Here is a 19,717-nt window from a genome sequence, read left to right as displayed (position 1 = left end):
AACCCCTGCCCAGCCCTAGGCCTACTGCAAGGAGCAGGTGTTGAGCTGGACCCAGGAGAGGGAGGAGAGACAGACTACAAAGGGGAGGAGAAGAAGAAGAGGTGCAGAGCACTGGCAGACCCAGTCTCTTGAGACAGTGACAGCCTGGAACCGCAGACCCTGAGACGGCCCACTCCCATGCACTCACACAGTAGACACACCCAAAACACTGACGCAAACATTCTGTTTCCCCTGCCACTCTTCTACATTTGTTCAAAAGCGCAAGCGAACACGCACATATAACGGAGCCATGCATCACTCCAGCTGAGTGCATGGGGGTTATGTTTGTTTGGAACATCTTTATCCCTCTCTGGCACTATCGCTCTGTGATTACGTAACGCCCCCCCATACCACTTCCACCCAGTTCATCTCTCTTTGACTTTCGCTACTGCATCTGGGTACGCATCACACACACACACACACACACACACACACACACACACACACACACACACACACACACACACCCTGTACCCTTTCCTTTACATCTTATGTAAAACAATGTGTGCAGCTTAAAAAAATGCTTTCAAATGTGAAGTTTGAGTGCATCTGAGAGACGCACAGTTGCAGGGGTTCTTTCTGTTGTTTTTTAGCTCAGAAACTGAGCTCTCAAAAGCACTAACGTGATAGATGGTAAGAGTACATCAATATTAATTGTGCACCATTATGTTATGAAGAATTTATGAAGCGGGAATGTTGCATGCTTCTGCCCTTTCCTTCCCACGGACAACTTGCCCCTTCTTATTCTACTAGGGCACATTTGACTCTCTTGCACTTTAAGGACAATAAATTACGCTATGCAAGGTACAGAGCAGGAAAACAGTTGAACGAGAGTGAATTTAAATGATCAATTTATTATTAATGAAGATAAAACGATTATTGTGCTCTGCACTCCACTTTGTAGTGATGCTCCATCCGTGTGCACTCTTTCCTTCACAGCTTCTGCCCCTCTGTGGTGCAATTTTCACTTTGATATATTTTACTTGTTCATTTTAATCTTAACTATAAAAACAAGAGCTAAATGCTTTTAATTAAGAGCTTTTAATGCTTCAATCATGTTATTTTGCTAATCAATGTGGACTATTTATGAGGCTTTTTTTCATAAGGAGAAAAAAAGAGAGAAAATTCTAATAAAGATACTGTTGAGGAAGTCAGATTGGAAGCAACATGCACACATACGTGTGTGTGGATGTCATCTGATTTTCATAGCTGATGGAACATTGAAGAAATTGTGGCAAAAATGTGTTCTCAGCCAACTAAGAATAGATGTGATCTGCTGAGGCTACTGTACAAAGGTGTGTTGGGTTAGTTTGCACTGCCACCTGGTGGTTGACGTCAATGTAGTTTTGCATGTAAACTCCCAGCATGTAAGCTTTTAATTTCAGTAGCCAGTGTGATGGTAAAAACAGTCTCATCTTTGTATCATAAACCATAAGCCATAAACCTTTCACTAAAATCATCTTTCCATTATCCAGCTTTATCCATGTGTAATTCATATTTTGAGTCTTGTAACAAACAGAACAAAAACAAAAAAACACACTGAGGCGGAAGATCAGCTCACTAGTTCAGTTCAGCGCAATTTATGTCAAATGAGTAAGAGAGGATCACCGCCAATTCTAGAGGTGTAATGCATGCTGGGAGCGGGTGTTCATGAGAGATAAAGACCTGTTTGCGTCCAGATACCTCAGGGTGACACCATTAAACAACTCCTCCCAAAATTTAACTAGGCTTTGAGTAACCAGCAGTAAAACAAAAACTATGTGCCATAATTTTTGACAGGAAGTACACTATAGCCTTTTCAGATCAAAGCCTTAACAAAAGCAATGTTCTCAATTATAAAACATTTTTTTAACCCCCAAATTTTATTTTTCCCAGATTGGAAGAAAGTGTCAGGGCTGACTCTTCCCTCAAATACAGAAAGAATAGCAGAAAATGATTTTCAGACAGGACACATCTCCAGTACACCCCCCCCCAAAAAAAAAAAAAAATACTGATAGAGTCTGAAGTCTGAGCCCAAAGTGAATGGTTTAAAATAGAAATAATGAATAAATGAATATTTAATCATCTCTCTAAAGCTTGATGAGCTATGACTTTAGGGAAATGCTTCCTTAATATAAGTGAAATACATCTGTGCAGCTATTTAATTATACAAACACTCTGCATTAACTATGAATTGCATTCAGGTGCATTAGGAGACACTCACTGGTGCACATAACAGGGTAAAAAAACATCATTGTAAGGCTTCAGCAGAACACCCACAAAGCACAGCACGAATGCCTTTCATTCAAATTAAATGGGATAATACTCACATTATATCCACGTAGAAGGTCATTTCATAATGCATGCGCAGTCGCAGATGGAGTGACCAGGTCAAGACAGAAAGAGGGAGAGGGGGAGACAAGAGCATCAGTAAAGAAACACACTTATATGTTTAAACAGTACAGATTTTAAGGATTTAGTTAAAAGCTGAGGTGGACAATAATGTTATACATGATACTAATAAATGGCACTGCCTGTTAAGGAGTAGCATGCAGTGCTAGCATCATTTGAAGCACATGAAAGGAAGGGAAATGGCCTGGTTATAGGTGACTCTTATCAGCTGTCCGCCCAAAGTAATTACATGACCAAATGTTTTCTTTCTCGGCTTCTATTTTCTTTTTTCTCCACATTAACAAACAGAGGTTGAGTTTTTACACAGTTACTACACCACTGCTGCTACCTGCATTCTTCCTATTATGCTAAGTATTTAAAGTATTTAGGGCCCAGGAGCTTTGATGTACTGGGAGCAGCCTAACGACACACCTCTGCAGTCATTTGTGGGCATTTTTCTTTCTTGTTATGAAGTCATATTACTGCAGTAGGTCAGCAGTTCTACTTCTCTTTTTTTTTTCCATACCACAAATACTCCTGACCTCGCATAATCCTTCTAAATGCGTTGCAGTGAACTCTTCACGAACCACCGCCGTGAAGAAAACACGCCGCGAAAAGCTCTGGCAGGGGAAAAAAAAGGTGTGCAGCCTAAACATGAGCGGTGTCTGAGACTGCGGGTCATACCTGAACACGTAGCAGTCTCCTCTGTGCCGCTTCTCCACCTTCAGCTTGCTGCCATAATTCCGGTGTTTACCTTCAGGACTAGTTGGAAAGTATCGATGGGGTTTCCACAGGGAGGCGGTGACGCAGCCACAATGACGAAGCACTAAGTACTGGTGATGGGTGGAGATCAGAGGTGGGAGCTTTTCTTAAAATCCTCATGGGTTTCTTATTTAGTTCTCACACAGTCTATAAAGCAAAGATGGTGCTTTTTTCTCACACACGCAAAGACATTTTTGTTTGAGGCTGTCTTTACAGGTGAGTGTGTCCCTGCAGCGGCACAGCTGAGGGGACTGACTCGGGGTAGATGGGGCTGCTCTGCCACCTATATGACAGCTTTACGGTACCTGAACAGCTTCTACTATAAAACTATTGGAAACTTTCAATGTGATATCATAAGTCATTAGAGCTATTTGTGTCTGTGTGTGTTTTGTTTTTATTTTACAGCTGACTCCACACAGAGGCGCTGTTGTGCATGCATGTGTCAGAGTGCAGGTAATGCTACAGTCACCAAGGAACTATTATATTTACTGAGACGTGTTTCTGTATATGTATCACGAGTTAATAAAAGTTGTGTTACTGCATGATTTGTACCTCTGATCTCATCTGTTATTGTGTGTCCTCTAAAAATACACAAATAAATAAATAAATGGCTCCCTCTTGTCACGGCCTGTCATGGGTTTGCATTGGTCCCCCAGAGTAAGTGAATGCACAGAGTACTAAATCAGCCCTTACAAATGTAGACAGCGCCCTTTGATGACCTGGGATGTCTTCTTTAAAATGCAGAGTGAAATCCCAAAAGGTGCAACAGACCTCGATCTAACAGCTGATGCAGCTGGAGCATCTGTCTCCGCGTTACCTAAAGCCCAGAGGCCTATGCTGGCTCTGTCCCAGCAGGATATTATAACATATCCGGCCTTATAGATTTACTCCAGTGATGTGGAGTGGAACATTCACTTCAAACGACTTTAAACATTAAAAAAGAAGAAGTTTGAATTGAGATTCGATTTTTGTAATCTATAAATTTAAGGAAACTTGAACTTCTGTTTGGTTTTCAAATGCAAATATTTTCAACCCTTATTATCACACAAAGCAGCCAGGATCCGCCCAGTGTGATTATAGGAAACATTTAACTCCTGCACAAGATAAGAGCGACCGTTTCCCTGAGCACGCATGCGTAGCAACACTGTGGAATCGGCGTTATTTGAGTCATGTTGCCCCCTGCTGAACGGTTTCATTAAAGCGCAAGTGGATAGATAATATTGTGTTTTAGTTCTCCACTTTAGCTATTACTTCCCCCACAAGAAGGTTATAATTTTGGTAACATCTGCGTGCGTGTCGTTCAATCTGTCAACACGATAGCTCGATATATTTTGAATGAATTCTGATTTTTTTTTTTTTTTTTTTAAAGAAAGAAAAACCTTGTAGTGGTGAAGAGAGAGGTCACTTTAACAATCCATTAAAATTTTACGTAAACTCAGCAAGTTCTACAAGATCAACTTAAAGATCTATTGGTCAAAAAATAAAGACAAAGGAACAAAAATAAACACGATTTTTTAAGAAAGCCTAACAGCTTAGAAGCCATGATTCTTATAAATGTGGTGTGTATTATCATTATACAGAACGTAACCTATAATATCACATGAACTGATTATGACCAACCCCTAATAAATTTGTGATCAAAAACCTTTTTCATTTGATATTTACTAAACATCTAAAAAAAATTACTACAATCAGATGCACTATGCACATGTACTATATCCGCATAAAAAACTTATTACACTCAAAATTATGTCAAGTACATTTAAGTGCGTTAAAAAGAACAGAGAAAACAAAATGAATGCATACAACAAGAAGAAAAAAACAGTACTATTCCCTTAAAAGTTGATCCTGCCCATAGAGTAAGCGGGCTTGGCGGAGGTGTGTACTCTCGTAGTGCTTCTTGTTATAAACAGAAGTAACTCAGAACCGATTGTTATTTTTTTTTTTAAAGTTGTTTTTTTTTAAGACTTTCTAAACTTGATCTAATTAGAAGACACATACATATATTTTTACATGTATATGTTTTGTTTTTATTTGGTCTGGGTTTAATTCCATCCCAGCTGTGAACCCATTATGTTAACCAGGAAGAGGCCAGGTAGGATTAGGACTGCCCTCTGCGGGAATGTGAGCTAGTCGGCGTGCTCGGACTGAAGTTATGACTTTAATATGGCTGATAAAGGTCCGCTTTTAACTTCGTGTATAATATTTTATCTGTCGATTGGAGGCGCAATATTCCAAATTTTTGAAGAAGAAAACTGGAAATCAGCCAGAGACCTGTATGTTAAAGAAAAGGAGGACATTCTGAAGAGATTTAACTTGACTAAAGAGAATCTGACTGAGATACTGAAGGTATGAACCCATCTCTATGTAAAGGTAACACGTCGTTTTGTTTGCAGAGGCTTCATTTCGTTACATACTGTATTGCTTATCATACATACCAGCGTGGACATTAGTCAGAGGAAAGGAAAATGTCGTTGCCTCCACATGGCCGGATGTGTCAAGCCAGTTTTTCTTGATTTTGAACAGAAATACAAACGTGTAAAGAGTAACTATCAAGCTAAACTTTCTCGGAGGGGAGGGGGGGAAGTGAAAATCCTCTTATTTAACAGCACAGAAAAGTTGTGAAACTTCAAACAAAACACTGATGTGTGCGCTGGGTGTGGAGCAGGCATGCAACATCAAGCACTGAACAAAAACTTGAAGGCTGGCACAAGGCGTGCCCGTCGGTAGCCTGAGCCTTGAGTTAAGACTTTGAGAAGAATAAGGAGTTGTAAATATTTCTAGTTATTCGGCTACAAATAAATAAGTAAAGTAGTAGCAGAAGTATTAGAATTATGGTTTTTTTCTGGGACTGATTGATTGTGTCAACTTTCTAAAGGTAGTATCAGATGCTGCCGGGCAAGGCGTGGCGATCACCGGGGACAAGGATCGCAGTCCGTGGGACTGGGGGAGTTCTGCCATCTTCGCTGCCTCCATTGTCACCACTATAGGTATGAAAGACTCAGCAGTTCACACACGTCATGTTAATGTAATAGCACACACTTCTTCTTCTGGTTGCTGCCATTTTTTGGCAAAAGGGTTGACACAATCGACTTGCTTTAACAACATGTCTGGCCCTGCCACAGGCAGGCGATGTGTTCAGGGTGTACCCCGCCTCTCATATTCGAAGCTGGGATAGGCTGGGATGATATTCATGTAACACGATGCCTCATCACTAAAGCATTTCTCTGGGCCTAATTGTGATTGTTTGTTTATAAGACACATTATAAACTTCCCAACAATTACTACAGGCATAAAGCTATGGGTACTCTGATGCTGTGACTGTTTCAGAACAGAAAATGCTTTGCCCCAAAAGTTGGGAAATTATCGTGATTTGGATCTGAAATGTTTGTGGACTGGAGTTTACCTGCAAAATGTCCAACAAAGAACGTTATAAAGAGAAACCAGAGCATAACTGAGACGGTGAATCCTAATCCTCATTGTTCTTTAGTTCAAGATTCTTCTGTGACTTTGTTTTCCATATATAAAGCAGCAGAGAGACAGACAGCCTCCCTGCTTTTCCTACATTTAAGATTACACTTTATCAAAAAGGAAAGTTTTTTTTCTTTTAAGCTTATCATTAAGGCTGGATCAGGTGACCATGAATACTCCCTTAGCTATGCAGCAACAGGGCTTGGCTGCTCGAGGCATCCCATGATACACTGAGTTTGTTTTTTTTCCTCCATTAACCTTTTTTTTTTTTTAACTCACTATGTGTTTATACACCACCCTGGATTTAATCATTAGCTGTTATTGATCTGTGGTTCTCTTCCACAGTGTTTCTTTTGTCCTGTTTTCCTCCCTTCACCCCCAACTGGTTCACGGCAGGTGGCTGCCCCTCTCTGAGCCTGGTTCTGCTGAAGGTTTCTTCCTGTTAAAAGGGAGTTTTTCCTTTCCACTGTTGCCAAGTGCTTGCTCATAGAGGGTTGCTTGATTGTTGGGTTTATGGTTGTTTTTCTCTTTGCTAGCCCTGCAACAGACTGGCAATGTGTCCTGGGTGTACCCTGCCTCTTGCCCTATGGTAGCTGGGATGGGCTTCAGCCCTCCCCATGACCCTGATAGGGATAAACAGAAGAGAAGAAGAAAATCTTCCTAAAATATTTATCACATCATGGACTGCTGTGATTGAATATTTTCTCCTTGTATCTACAGGTTATGGTAATATTGCCCCCAGGACAAAAGGTGGACGTATTTTCTGCATCCTTTATGGTCTGTGTGGGATCCCTCTGTGTCTGGTATGGATAAGTGAGCTGGGTTCATTCTTTGGAGACCGGGCCAAGCGTCTGTCTGGGGTGATGATAGACAAAGGCATATCAGTGGTAAGGTCTGACTAACAATTAGTGTTTGTCTGAAATTCTGAAGTTTCAATGTCAAATGATATTAATTTTTTTCCCCTCCATTTTGTCAGAAAAAAGTCCAGTATACCTGTATAGCCTTGTTCCTTCTATGGGGGCTGTTGGTGCATCTGGTGATTCCGCCGTTTGTTTTCATGTCCATGGAAGAATGGACCTACTTGGAAGGTTTCTACTTCTCTTTCATCACACTCACAACAGTCGGCTTTGGAGATTATGTGGCAGGTAGGTTTTTACATTTGGCACAATTTGCATTTCTGAATTGAGGATATCCAAGTAATTCCAGCCCATAACTCTCATTTTAGGTGTAAATCCAGACATAGATTACCACCGCCTCTACATAGTATGTAAAGAATTATGGATTTACATGGGCCTAGCTTGGCTGTCCCTGTTCTTCAGCTGGAACGTCCACATGGTAGTTGACGCTTCCAAAGTACTAAAGAAAAAATGGCAAAAACGCAGGCACAGAAACTTCTATCATGAGGAGCTAGAGTCTTTAGAGGACAAGCCACATGAAAATGTAAAGCCCAACGTTATTGACATCTTTGGCTTCTTATCTGAAAAGGAGGAAGACTACAATACTGTCATAAAAGAAATTGGAATGACAAAACGCAAACCAGCGCCAGCAGACAAAATGAATCGCTCAAAGAGCTGCAGTGACCTCCTCGGCACCTCTATCCACAACTTGGAGCACTCTCCAAGGCGCAGGCGTATGATCAGTATCAGCGAAGTGTTCCTCAATGTAAAGGCCGAGGGGGACAATGATACAAAAGACGAGAAGCTTCCGTTATTGCAAGAAAGCACGGGGGACCCTGAACCATGTGAGAAAACTGACGAGGAACAGAAAAAGGACAGCTGTGCTGCTGATTCAGAAGATCATGATATCGCCCTCAGTGGACCTGCCAAAATAGAAGAAGAGGAAACTGTAGAGCATCCTGATGGCGGGGAGACTAGGTTTAGGATTTCCAAGGTGGCTGAAGAAGAGTTGTTGTTGGAAAATATTGAGAAAGGGTAAAAGAATTGTCCAAAGGCGTATGCTGCTTTAATGTACCGAGAGAACAAAATGTGGAAATGACACCGCATATGACATCCACAGGAACAAAAGCTGCACTGTCGAATGGTTTCCTGTCTTACAAGGTCACTATTTTGCACGATTTTATTTTTTATAAATGGCGAAGAATATGTCTTTTTATTTTTTTCCATCCCTTTACAACATTTCTATCATTAAGCAACAGTGATCAACGGCATTATTTTAGAAGACAGTATAAGGCTTTGTGGAAAACCGAGCCAATAAGCAACTTTCCCTCATAAGGAGCTGCTACACTGGAGCCCATAAGGACATGGCCATCATCCGCATACTCCAGGCTCACCACTGGCTTCTCTGAGTGAATATTCTTGATCCGGAGCACCTGAAGGACACATTCATAAAATATAACTCCAATGTTGTTTCTGTTTCTTTGTTTTTTAAAACTAACTAACCTCAGAGCCGGGTGGATCTTCAGGATCGTAGCTTGACAACTTCATGGCATTTGGGTGACAGCCCAGCCATACGTCACCTGTCTTATGGTCCACCTCGATGTTGTCACAAAGTGATCCAACAGCTACAGACTGAAAGCATCATATACTGTAAATGAAACCTGATTACTCTGTCCTTGTGTATGAAGTTAAAGCAACAATCCAACCTTTTTTTCTTGCAACAGAACTGCTTTCTTATTCAGGAAAATAAAGATTAGTACCACTTTAATTTCTACATGTTAAATATGAAGCTACAGTATTATGAAAAAGGTACAGGCAGCTGTCACTGATACCCCTCAGCCTACTAGCAGATGTACCTGTGCAATAAATTTGAAAATTCTAGGCTACAGTAAAGTTCATCTTTGACCTCGAGGTCATTGAGATTCAAACTCGTTTTTACTAGATTCACCTAAGGTAGCGTACGTCACCTCGTTCTCCACTTGGGCATCTACTCTGCCCACAGGATGGGGTGATGACAATACCCCCTCAACCTCTCACGGCTGAGGGGTAAAAACTGCAACACTAGACTGGGCTTGGCTTCATATTTAGCACGCAGATATGAGAGTTTTGGGTTGTTTTTTGGGGGGAGGGGGGTTGTGACTTTAGAATAAAAACACTATTACCTTGATGTACCTCAATTGTTCCCCTTCTTGCCTTTCAAAAACATCTATGTCATGATCCATAATATCTGAAACGTATATATACCTGTGTTAAAAAAAAAAAAAAAAAAAAGTTAAAAATCATGTTACAACAAAAAACTGTAAAATCTCATCCTACTCCTTTTCAAGCATCTACTTTGTGTTTTATATAGAGACGTTGATGACAATTCGATGTCTTCACTTTGTTTACAATGTATTCTGTTATTTCTGTTCCATTTCTGTCTGAAGTAAAACATATTTAACTCAATAAATCAACACATATGATCAGTGATTGATGTAACAAACTGAGAATAACCTTTTGTCAGGAGATAGGTTTATCCCGTTTGGGGACCGCAGACCATCGGCCACCATCCTCACTTCGTGTGGACTGTAGAACACCACGTCACACCAGGTTAAGTCCAAAAAGACAGCAACAAGCAGAAGAGCATCACTGTGAAAGTAGCGGTCATTTGTGGCGTAGAAGCTCTCCACTCCGACTGCAACAATGTCATTCACACTAAAAAACATGAAAAAAAAATAATAAATGGATGCGGACATTTTGTTAAATGTAAAATGTGGACTGGTTCTTATATAATGCTTTTCTGCTCTAACAAGCACTCAAAGCATTTTATAAAGCTTGCCTCAGTCACAGAAGCACTTTTTTTCCTATACTTTTTCTAATAAAAGCTTTCTGTCCAACATTTGCATACATTCATGCTCTGATGGATGCATCGGAGAGCAGCTTGGGGTTAGTATCATGCCCAAGGACGTTTGGCACACAGGCTGGAGATGATGGGGTGAGCCACATCCACCCATATAAATAAGGCATCAAAAGGTTTCTCATACAGTCCATACCTGTGGAGTAAGGGGTGGGTGATGGTTTTTAGGTGCACGAGTGTGTCTTCCTCAACATAACGAAAGATCTCTACTTGGCTGTTGTGATGAGGGTGATTGACCACAAACACGTACACAGAGTCATCTGCAGAGAAGAAGAAAAGTCTTGTCAACCCTGCTGTGTGGAGGAAATGCAAGTTTCTCTGGTGTTTCAGTCACGTTTGTGCTCAGGAAGAAATAACCCCGGGGGAAATCAACAAAAACTAAAATAACTTGTTATTGCTTAAAAAAAAAAAAAAAAAAAAATAAAACCACAGACACGCACATACAGACACACCAATTTAGGCTACAGACTCATAGTAAATTGCCACCTTCTTTCTTTCCCTAAAGCAGTGAAGGGCAATTTACTTTTTATAGCCTGACCTAACAGGAACTTATGCTTCTGTTGCAGACAAAATATCAAAGCCTCACAAAACTCACTTTTACTACACAGATGTTTTTGGCACGTACAGGAAAATCTCAGATATGTGTCAAGTACACCGTAATGTAACTGCCTCCTCTTATTTTATTTGTCCAAAACCTGTTATCAAGTAAAACAAATAAAGGCAACAAAAATACTGATCATTTTTCCATCATTAAATTTATTAATATAGCTGAAAACATGAGCTCCCAAATTTCCTTATGCATTTCACTGTCACTCAGCTTTAACCTTTGTATCAGCAGTGTGAGATGCCAAAGTATTCTGTTTATTTTAGACAACACTCCAGAAAAGACTGGTCAACACAATAGGATGTTTCATAAAGCAGATCGACTCGCAACACATAATCACTTGCCAGATGAATCAAAAACTTATACTAGACACTACGGTGAACACCACCGATCTAATACCAACGAAGAATGCTAGCAGTATCCTGCTATAGGAGGCGTTGTTTAGAAGCAACGACAGGGACAATGGTCAAAACTGAGGGAAGATGATTGCTTACAAGGGGCAAGTCCTTGGAGAAAACCTGGATGAAGGTACAAAAGTCCTAAGCCTATGGCTACGGTGAAACTTCAGCATGAAGAACCAAAGACTACAGCCAAGACAATGCTAGAGGAGCTTCAGACATGTTCCGCATTAACTCGCTAATGGAGATTTGCTGCGTTAATGCGGCTATGGCGTTAACGACATTTTATGGAGATTAACGCTGACAGCACTAAAACCAATACATGTGTCCATAAGGGTACAATGAAAGAGAAAAAACAAAACAAACAAAAACCCCAAAACACCTGAATACATTTCTGCTATTATAAATAATAACAGATATGATGCGATTATTTCATCCATCCTGTATCTGGTCTGTACGTCACCTGCTTCATCAGTGTATGCACTAATGCCATGTGGGTTGAACGAGGTGAGGTCCAGTTCTCCGCTGATTTGCAGCTCCACTGGAGTGGGCCTCGGGTGCAGCAGATCCAAAACATACATTTTCCCTGGTTCATCAGAAAATGAATGTAATCCAGGAAACTTCAACCCCTGAGCAATAAACACTACACGTTAGAGACTTTTCTAAATGTGGGGCTTTGCTCAAGCGGTAATCACATAAACAGTTGCCCATGTAAAGTCAGCTAATCTCTCATTCAAAGCAGTGACCCATAATTAAGCTTCAGGTTGAGATTGAAATGACCGTCACCAAATATTTTTTTTTAAAAGCCACTCTATGTAATTTTCAAAGTTCTGCAGTTATCATGAAATTAATAACATACCGTACTCATGAAGGCCAGTCCATCTTTCAGTATTGTGATATCCTCTGCCCCATATTCTGTACAAACAAACAAACAACCAACTATTTTTCCCCTTCTCAGTTCTTACAGAGAGCAGAGTCTTATGTCATGCCTTGGTGACACATGCTCTACAGACAGTTGTGTGAACTTCAGACCCTTCGGCTAATGCCACATGTTAAACGCAGTTTCCTACAATTAAACGAAGATATCAGCATGCATACAAAGATTACCTACCAATATTCTGCAAATAATGACAGCTGAGGTGTTTCACTGGAATCTGTCTGGAAGCAAGCATGATTTCCCTGCGAAAGAAGTTCACAGAGACATTACAAAGAAGCAGTAGAAATCAGTACTACAGTTTGACGTCTTCTCGAGAAGTCTAAGGATACATTTGTTAAGTCTTTCCATGAAAACACTGGCCACACTTCAACGTGCTGTAGCAAACAACAGCTGTGAACATTTACAATCTGTGCTAGTAATCCCCAAATTTACTGCGACATATGACGTCAGATTTTCTTGTCGGAACAGAACTTACTTCAGTTTAAGGAACCTCTGTCCACTGAAAGCTGCAAAGGTAGCAACAGCAACAGCAAGTAGTACTTTCTTCATGGCAGCCATGTTTATAAGTGTCAGGGGTTACCTATGAAAGTGCCATGATTTTCAGAGCGCATTAACACAACTGCCCCAAAGATGGAGACAGAGTGCTAAAATTAGTTTGATCTGTTCAAATTAGAAACAGCTGCTAGGATTAAAAAAACAAAAACAAACATGGATTTTTTTTATTTATTTATTTTTTTATTTTGTTGCTTGTAACAAGTCAAGGTAGCATTTATTTTAGGGTATTTATAACATAAAATATTTCCCCGAAGAAAGAAACAGAGTTTAGTGAATATAAATGCATGGCTACACACGGTATATGAATAATGGATTATTTATGCAGCACAACCTAAAAGCTACACTGTATCCGAACACACCGCACATGCATATGCACTGCTACCATCAAATCTCAGTTGGAAAAAAATCATGGTGTATATTTTTTTGGTTTTTCTGTTTCGTTTTATGTGCACACAAATAGAATCAACAACAATAATAATGTATAGTTTAAGAATAAGAACAACCACCTCCCCGATAACATTAACAGGTTAGCAGCAGGAACAGACAAGTTACATACAATAATTTACAAATATAATAAATATACACATCATGCGCTTTTAGAAATAAACATGGTTTTTAAATGTTTTTTAAAAGAATAAAATGCTGTTGTGAACTGAAGAGCTGGTGATAGTTTGTTCCAATAAGAAGGTCCTCAATATTTAAGTGTATTTTGCTTTCTGCATAAGGGTAAATAAAAATCACCACTGTGTCTTGTTTAGTAAGTATGTACATCTGAAAAAGACATAAAAAAAATGTTGGAAAACAACTAGTAAATCACCAATTAAATATACATACTTATACATAAAAAGAGATATGCAATATTTATTCACATTAAATATTGTCAAGATTTAGTATTTTCCAAACGAGGAAAGTCTATTTGAAAAATTCATTATCTGCAAAAATGTCTTTTGAAATAATAAAATTTTATGAAGACACAGCACTCCAAACACTATTACAATATTATGTGTGGATAAATTAAAGTATAATACAATATCAGCACACAAGAACGATTTATAAAATGCAGTACTCAGAATACCCGTCAAGTTCATTAACTTTCTGAGAGGAGAACCGAGAAGCCTAAAGATAACTTTGTGAAGTCGACTGGTTAATGTGTTAGGAGCAAAAGGAATGCCAGATTGTTTTAGGTAAATGAAAGTATCAACCTACAGAGGGCTAAATTCAAAGACACCCCAGTGTAAAGTGTAATTGCAGCAACTCAAAATGGTACTCAGTAATTTGTACATCAACCACATACGTGTGTTCATGCATGACAATGTTGGGGCATCCTGCTGATGAGATGATGGATGGTGTCCTGAGGGATCCCCCCTCTCCTAGAGTACATTGGGCCCTCAGGCTACCCTCATGAAGTTTAGTTACTGTTGTCCATCTCGTGCACCTGTTCTTAATCTCACTAACAAGACCAAATCAATATCCCAGAAGCGATGTGATGCTATAATCTGATGAAAAAGTGTTCCTTTATTTCTTTTTTGGGCAGAGTGTATACAGTGGGAGAAACAATTATGTGATTCCCTGCTGAATTCCTAAATTGTCTTACTTACAAAGGCATAAACAGTCTATGCTAGTTCCCCCCCACACACCCCCACCCCAACACACACACAAAAAACACCCCACACATTACATACAACTTTAAAACTGACCTCCTGCACATCATTGAGTGAAAAAAGTATTTGATCCCCTAAAACCCAGGAAGAAATCTGGCTCCTACCGAATGGTTGCACGCACATATGGCACATAGATTACAATCACTCAATCAAGCAATCAATCACAAAAAGCACACCTGTCCACAGAATCAGTTTCTTTAATTCCATCCTCTCCACCACCACAGGCAAGACCAAAGAGCTGTCAAAGGACATCAGGGTAAAAAGATCTGCACAAGGTTTACAATCAGCAAGAAGGTGACAAGTGTTGGTGTGATTATTTGTAGATGGAAGAAATATAAAATGACCATCAATCACCCTCGCTCTGGAGATGCATGCCAGATCTTGCCTCATGTGGTGAGGATGATTGAGAAAAGGGTGATGGATCAAATAACATTTTTCCCCCCTGTTGACAAATGTGCGTTTACTTACTGGGAACACAGTGGACAGCTTCATTGTGGAACCACAACAAATCTATTTATTAAAGTTCACATTTCACCTTTTATTTAAAGCCAAATACAGACAGTGATAAATTATCAAATTAAAAACATTATTTTCATAATTGTTCCAATTATTTAACAGTGAAGCAAATATCTTGATAGTTCAGTAATTTCTGTGTCTAATACCACTTTTGTAGGCTGAACGTGCGCAGTGCAGTATAAACTGTCCCAGCTGAGAACAGATACAAATATTTTTTTCCCTTTTTTTTTTTCCTTTTAAACACTTGAATTGAGATTTTTTTTCCCCTCTTATGTGTTAAAGTGAGTGGCAGTGTTTGCTTTCATCGTCTATTGTAAATCACAGCACAAGGCTTTGTGGAACACAGAGCCAATGAGCAACTTCCCTCCATACGTAGCAGCTACAGAAGAGCCCATGATCACATGTCCATTGTCTGCGTACACCTGTGTAACCACCGGCTGATCAGAATGAACGTTCTGGATACGGATGATCTGCAAACATACAAAATCATAAGAAAATAAACATAATCAGATCAATCTCTACAAATGGGTGCATGTGCGGTTATATAGTGAAAAAAGAAACACAAATAAGAAGAAACACCAGACCTCTGATCCTGGTGGGTCTTTGGGGTCAAACATGAGAGCCTTCCATGCATTAGGGTGACAGCCTAACCAAAGATCACCATTTTCAGGGTCGACCTCGACGTTGTCACAGAGTGTACCCACAGCAACAGACTGGTTAAATGTCAAAGGAAAGACTGCAATTACACACTTATCGTAGAGTCATATATATAAGAGTTTAACTCTGCAAGTACTTTCAGTGAGAATATTCAGCGTTTGTATTTTCTTTTAACACTAAATGTAGAAATATTTGATAGATTACTTTTTCAGACTAAATAAATAGCACAAAACATTTTAAGCAATAATTTGGGGAAAAAAAATGCTGGATATGCCAAAATGATTCAAGTTAAAACTCATATATGCAAATTTATATTAATTTTTAAATAAATCAGTTAGAAGGTTCAATTTAAAAAAAAAAGCAAACAATAACAACAAAAATTAAAACACAATTTTTTTTAATTGAATTTGTATGTCATGATTTTATCATGACCATAATTAATTTATGGTTCAGGCTTAGTTCAATTCAAGCCAGAGACACGAGTCCCTTGTGGCAAGAGAACCGAAAGGGACTTTGTAAATATACCAACATTAATTAAAAAATATTGATATATTATCAAAGTATTTTTCAATGGATTTAAATTTAAAAAAAAAAAACTGTCAAAAGAGCACTCCCACACTGTTGTGGTAAGTCAGTTTTATTAGCCACCTTGACGTTGGCCAATGAATTGTCTTCTTTCCGCTCCAACACGTGCACTTTTTGATCAAAAAATTCTACGACATAAATATACCTATAAAAAAAGAGAGAGAACGTTAAAATAAAGACATTCAGATATTTGAAACATATGTAACCGTGTGCAAGGGCCTCCTGATCATTCTTACCTATTGTCTGGTGACATGTTGATTCCATTTGCAAAGAAATAACCCTCAGAGACCACTTTTACCTCCTCACTACTATAGTACACAACATTAGCCCACGACAGAGGCAGTAAAGGCTCCACAAATACTTTCAGGATTTCTTGGTTAAAATAGTGATCATTTGTTGCATAGAAGCTATCCACTCCCACTGCAACGATATCATTTACGCTAGAATAGAAAGGAAACAAAAAAAATGTTTTGTCATGTTATTACACATTAATATGCACGTGATTTGTATGGAATTATATTATGACATGAGATGGTTGCACGAATATTGTTTAAGGCTGACTATTCAGTAAATCTCAAATGTCATTTATAACAGAAATTTGTCATGTTACTTTACCTGTAGAGAAGTTCATGTTTTATTGTTTTCAGGTGTTCTAGGGCACGGTCCTCCTCCACAAACTTGAATAGCTCCACTTGGCTTTTTTGTTGAGGATGATTGACAACAAATAGGTAGACTGTGCTATCTGGAAAAAACGATAAGAAAGGCACAGAACAAAAATAATGTCTATAAGGGGTGTGTGTGTGTGTGACTGTATCAAAGTTGAGGGGCATGCATAACTTGAAATTAAATAAAAAGAAAATTATCACTAGGCTTTGCATATTACGACACCATTTGTGTCCAAATGTCCAAACACACCCATGAAAAGCCTGGCTATTCTTACTGTACTTACATGGTACCAACTGTAGGTCTCACAGCAGGTTTGACCACATGCTTGGCAAGCACACACAAGCAAAAGAAAAAAGTAAACATTGTCCTCAGTGCCCTAAGCTAAGCAATAAATGGCAAAGTTTACTCAAATCGAGGACAGCAGACTTTTTGCCTTCCAGATGGTATTCTGTGGACATTTGTATGCCATGTGTGCAAACACATATGAACTGTAGGTTTGTTTACCACTTGGATCGATGTATACACTGATGCCATGAGGGTTGAAAGAGTCAAGATCAAAGTTCCTTGGCATGCGGAGCTCTACTGGTTTCATCTGAGAATCCTGTAGATCAAGCAGAAATATCTTTCCAGGCACATCCGAGGAAGGCAGTCCAGGAAACTTCAGACCCTGCACACACAAAGCATGAAAAATACTGTGAATTATGCAAAGTGTAATAAAACTGGCTGCATTATAAATTCCTGTTATTAACATTCTTATTCCACACTATTGCTATGGGCTTTAAGACTGTTAACCTAAGAGGTGGAGATTTGGCTGCTTTACAGCAAAAACAACTTACAGTGCTGATAAAGGCGAGTCCGTTTTCCAGGATCGTTATATCCTCCGATCCATAATCTAAAAGCACAATATTCACATATTGTTAATTTTTCTGGTTTCTAGTGTGCATCAAAGTATCGGCTGCATTTTCTTGCATGTTTGCTTACCCAGATTTTTGAGTGCAACACAGTTGGGGAGGTGTTTCGGGACAATCTCTCTAGTAGCAAGGCACCTTTTCCTGCAGAGTTTGCAAAACAAAAGTTATTTTGAAACAGTCCGAGTGCACAAAAGTGCTTCGACATGAAGGCTGTCTGTATTACCTCAGGTTCATAAACCTCTCTCCTAACAGCACCGACAAGACAGCTACAAAAAGTGAAATGTATGCCAGCTTTCCCATTTTGAAATCAGGAGGGGGAAAGGTTTCCAAACGTACTTAAAAACTGCGACAACTGCACAGCGGGGCGTTCCCGAAATGCTGCATTCATGACAATCGGAAATACCGCTTCTTACCATGTGAAATAAGAAATGCGTCACATACTTCTATATTGCGCATTGTGAATCTCTAAATTTGATAAACACGTAAATTTGGTTTAGTTCCAAAGAGCTAGCATCTAAAAGACAGATCTATGTTGTTTGTGCGCATGAAAGTTGGGGATTTTGTGAGTTGACAGGTGTTGATTCACTGCATGTTTTGCCCTTAGTAGACAGTGAAGTGCACACAGCCTGCAGCAGAGTTGCCTCATGATTAACATTTGGCCTCTTGACTCTGCACATGCAATGGAGTCACCTTTGTGTGTAACATCCAGGAACATCCAGTGCACCTGTATGGGATCACTTTTTAGTAAATTTCACTTCATGTAAGGGGATATGTACTCACTGGCCACTTCATTATTTACACCTTTTCAACTCCTTGTTAACAGCTAATGAGCAAGTCACATGGCAGCAACTCAGTGCGTTTAGAAATGTAGACCTGGTAAAGATGACCTGCTGAAGTTGAAACGGAGCATCAGAATGACTGAGAAAGGTGATCTAAGTGGCTGAAAGCGGCATGGTTTTTGGTGCAGGCCTGATTATTTCAGCAACTTCTGGGATTTTCCCACAAAACCATCGCTAGAGTTTACAGAGGATGGTCTGTAAAAGAGAAACTATCCAGTGAGGAACAGTTCTCTGGGTGAAAATGGCTCAGAGGTCAGAGGAGAATGTCTCAAATAAACGTCTGTTTCAACCAAAGTATGCAGAAGAGCATCTCTTAACACAAAGTATGATGAAGACTGAAGCACATCGGCTAAATCTACACTACTGGCTACCACGCCTGTGAGCTAAGAAGAGGTACAGTGCCAAAAAGTAATTTTCATCACTGAAATTGTTAAATGCATGAATGATATCAAGCCAGAAACAACATACTTGTCACAAGGTAGAAGCAGCTATCTCTCATTTATACCGGTAAAGTGTATTGACATTAAACATGTCTTTTTCAAGAATGATCTGGCCAAGATTGCAGCAGAAATTGCAACAAGTATAACACCACCGTTCTACAAAGATATCTTATGAGGCAAAAGGAGATTGGACTGATTGTAATGCAGCTACAAAAACACAGCATGATGAAGATTTAAACAGGTCTTTCTTTATTTTATATATAACCTCTTTATAAATCCTGTTGACTACAGTCTATTTACTAAAATACGCAAAGAGAGAACACATAAAAAACATAACAATTACTGGCAGTTAATCAGTTGTTGGTATAACACATGACATGAAACTGGAAAGATTCAGGATTTGGCATAATCAACATAAAAGCATGGATCCATCCTGCCTTGTATCAGTGGTTCAGGCTGCTGCTGGTTTGCTTGGCACACTTTGAGTCATTGTTTAACTGGCACAGCCTACCTG

The 19,717-nt window shown here is 39.4% G+C and overlaps 3 protein-coding genes and 1 long non-coding RNA gene across 4 annotated transcripts; 2 read left to right on the top strand and 2 right to left on the bottom strand.

The window, feature by feature from the left end:
• Window positions 1-3,098: 3,098 nt before the first annotated feature.
• On the top strand, window positions 3,099-3,713 carry LOC120442592. Its single transcript, XR_005614794.1, has 2 exons — window positions 3,099-3,472; window positions 3,577-3,713. It is a non-coding gene; the product is annotated as an uncharacterized LOC120442592 (long non-coding RNA).
• A 1,318-nt stretch (window positions 3,714-5,031) lies between these two features.
• Window positions 5,032-8,614, top strand: LOC116319797 (potassium channel subfamily K member 5-like). The gene is made up of 5 exons (XM_031739226.2): window positions 5,032-5,520; window positions 6,050-6,161; window positions 7,363-7,529; window positions 7,619-7,787; window positions 7,868-8,614. The coding sequence occupies exons 1-5, from the start codon at window positions 5,338-5,340 to the stop codon at window positions 8,575-8,577; spliced, it is 1,341 nt and encodes a 446-aa protein (XP_031595086.1). The 5' UTR covers window positions 5,032-5,337; the 3' UTR covers window positions 8,578-8,614.
• Window positions 8,615-8,683: 69 nt separating this feature from the next.
• On the bottom strand, window positions 8,684-13,009 carry LOC116319798 (serum paraoxonase/arylesterase 2-like). The gene is made up of 9 exons (XM_031739227.2): window positions 12,849-13,009; window positions 12,548-12,615; window positions 12,296-12,351; window positions 11,900-12,065; window positions 10,571-10,694; window positions 10,032-10,232; window positions 9,701-9,782; window positions 9,042-9,170; window positions 8,684-8,971 (listed from the first exon to the last, which is right to left on the bottom strand). The coding sequence occupies exons 1-9, from the start codon at window positions 12,929-12,931 to the stop codon at window positions 8,810-8,812; spliced, it is 1,071 nt and encodes a 356-aa protein (XP_031595087.1). The 5' UTR covers window positions 12,932-13,009; the 3' UTR covers window positions 8,684-8,809.
• A 1,759-nt stretch (window positions 13,010-14,768) lies between these two features.
• Window positions 14,769-18,291, bottom strand: LOC116319793 (serum paraoxonase/arylesterase 2-like). The gene is made up of 9 exons (XM_031739222.2): window positions 18,148-18,291; window positions 17,995-18,065; window positions 17,850-17,905; window positions 17,518-17,680; window positions 16,963-17,089; window positions 16,584-16,787; window positions 16,411-16,492; window positions 15,690-15,818; window positions 14,769-15,575 (listed from the first exon to the last, which is right to left on the bottom strand). Exons 1-9 carry the CDS (start codon window positions 18,222-18,224, stop codon window positions 15,414-15,416), a joined length of 1,071 nt encoding a protein of 356 aa, XP_031595082.1. The 5' UTR covers window positions 18,225-18,291; the 3' UTR covers window positions 14,769-15,413.
• Window positions 18,292-19,717: the final 1,426 nt, after the last annotated feature.

This window comes from Oreochromis aureus, linkage group 11 (assembly GCF_013358895.1).
Source record: "Oreochromis aureus strain Israel breed Guangdong linkage group 11, ZZ_aureus, whole genome shotgun sequence".
NCBI classification, from domain to species: domain Eukaryota; kingdom Metazoa; phylum Chordata; class Actinopteri; order Cichliformes; family Cichlidae; genus Oreochromis; species Oreochromis aureus.
This window is presented reverse-complemented; position numbering and strand designations above follow the sequence as displayed.

Bases quoted from the DNA above. Each gene is read 5' to 3' on its own strand.
- LOC116319798 (XM_031739227.2), bottom strand. From the start codon at position 12,931: ATGGCTGCCATGAAGAAAGTACTACTTGCTGTTGCTGTTGCTACCTTT. The intron at 10,695-11,899 runs GTGACGTACAGA...TCTTCTCTGCAG, and splicing joins TGCATACACTGATGAAGCAG to ATGACTCTGTGTACGTGTTT. The intron at 9,783-10,031 runs GTTATTCTCAGT...TTTTTAACACAG, and splicing joins AACCTATCTCCTGACAAAAG to GTATATATACGTTTCAGATA.
- LOC116319797 (XM_031739226.2), top strand. From the start codon at position 5,338: ATGGCTGATAAAGGTCCGCTTTTAACTTCGTGTATAATATTTTATCTG. The intron at 6,162-7,362 runs GTATGAAAGACT...TTGTATCTACAG, and splicing joins CTCCATTGTCACCACTATAG to GTTATGGTAATATTGCCCCC. The intron at 7,530-7,618 runs GTAAGGTCTGAC...CCATTTTGTCAG, and splicing joins TAGACAAAGGCATATCAGTG to AAAAAAGTCCAGTATACCTG.
- LOC116319793 (XM_031739222.2), bottom strand. From the start codon at position 18,224: ATGGGAAAGCTGGCATACATTTCACTTTTTGTAGCTGTCTTGTCGGTG. The intron at 17,906-17,994 runs GTAAGCAAACAT...TTGTGCTTTTAG, and splicing joins TGTTGCACTCAAAAATCTGG to ATTATGGATCGGAGGATATA. The intron at 16,788-16,962 runs GTAAAGTAACAT...TTTCTATTCTAG, and splicing joins AAACATGAACTTCTCTACAG to CGTAAATGATATCGTTGCAG.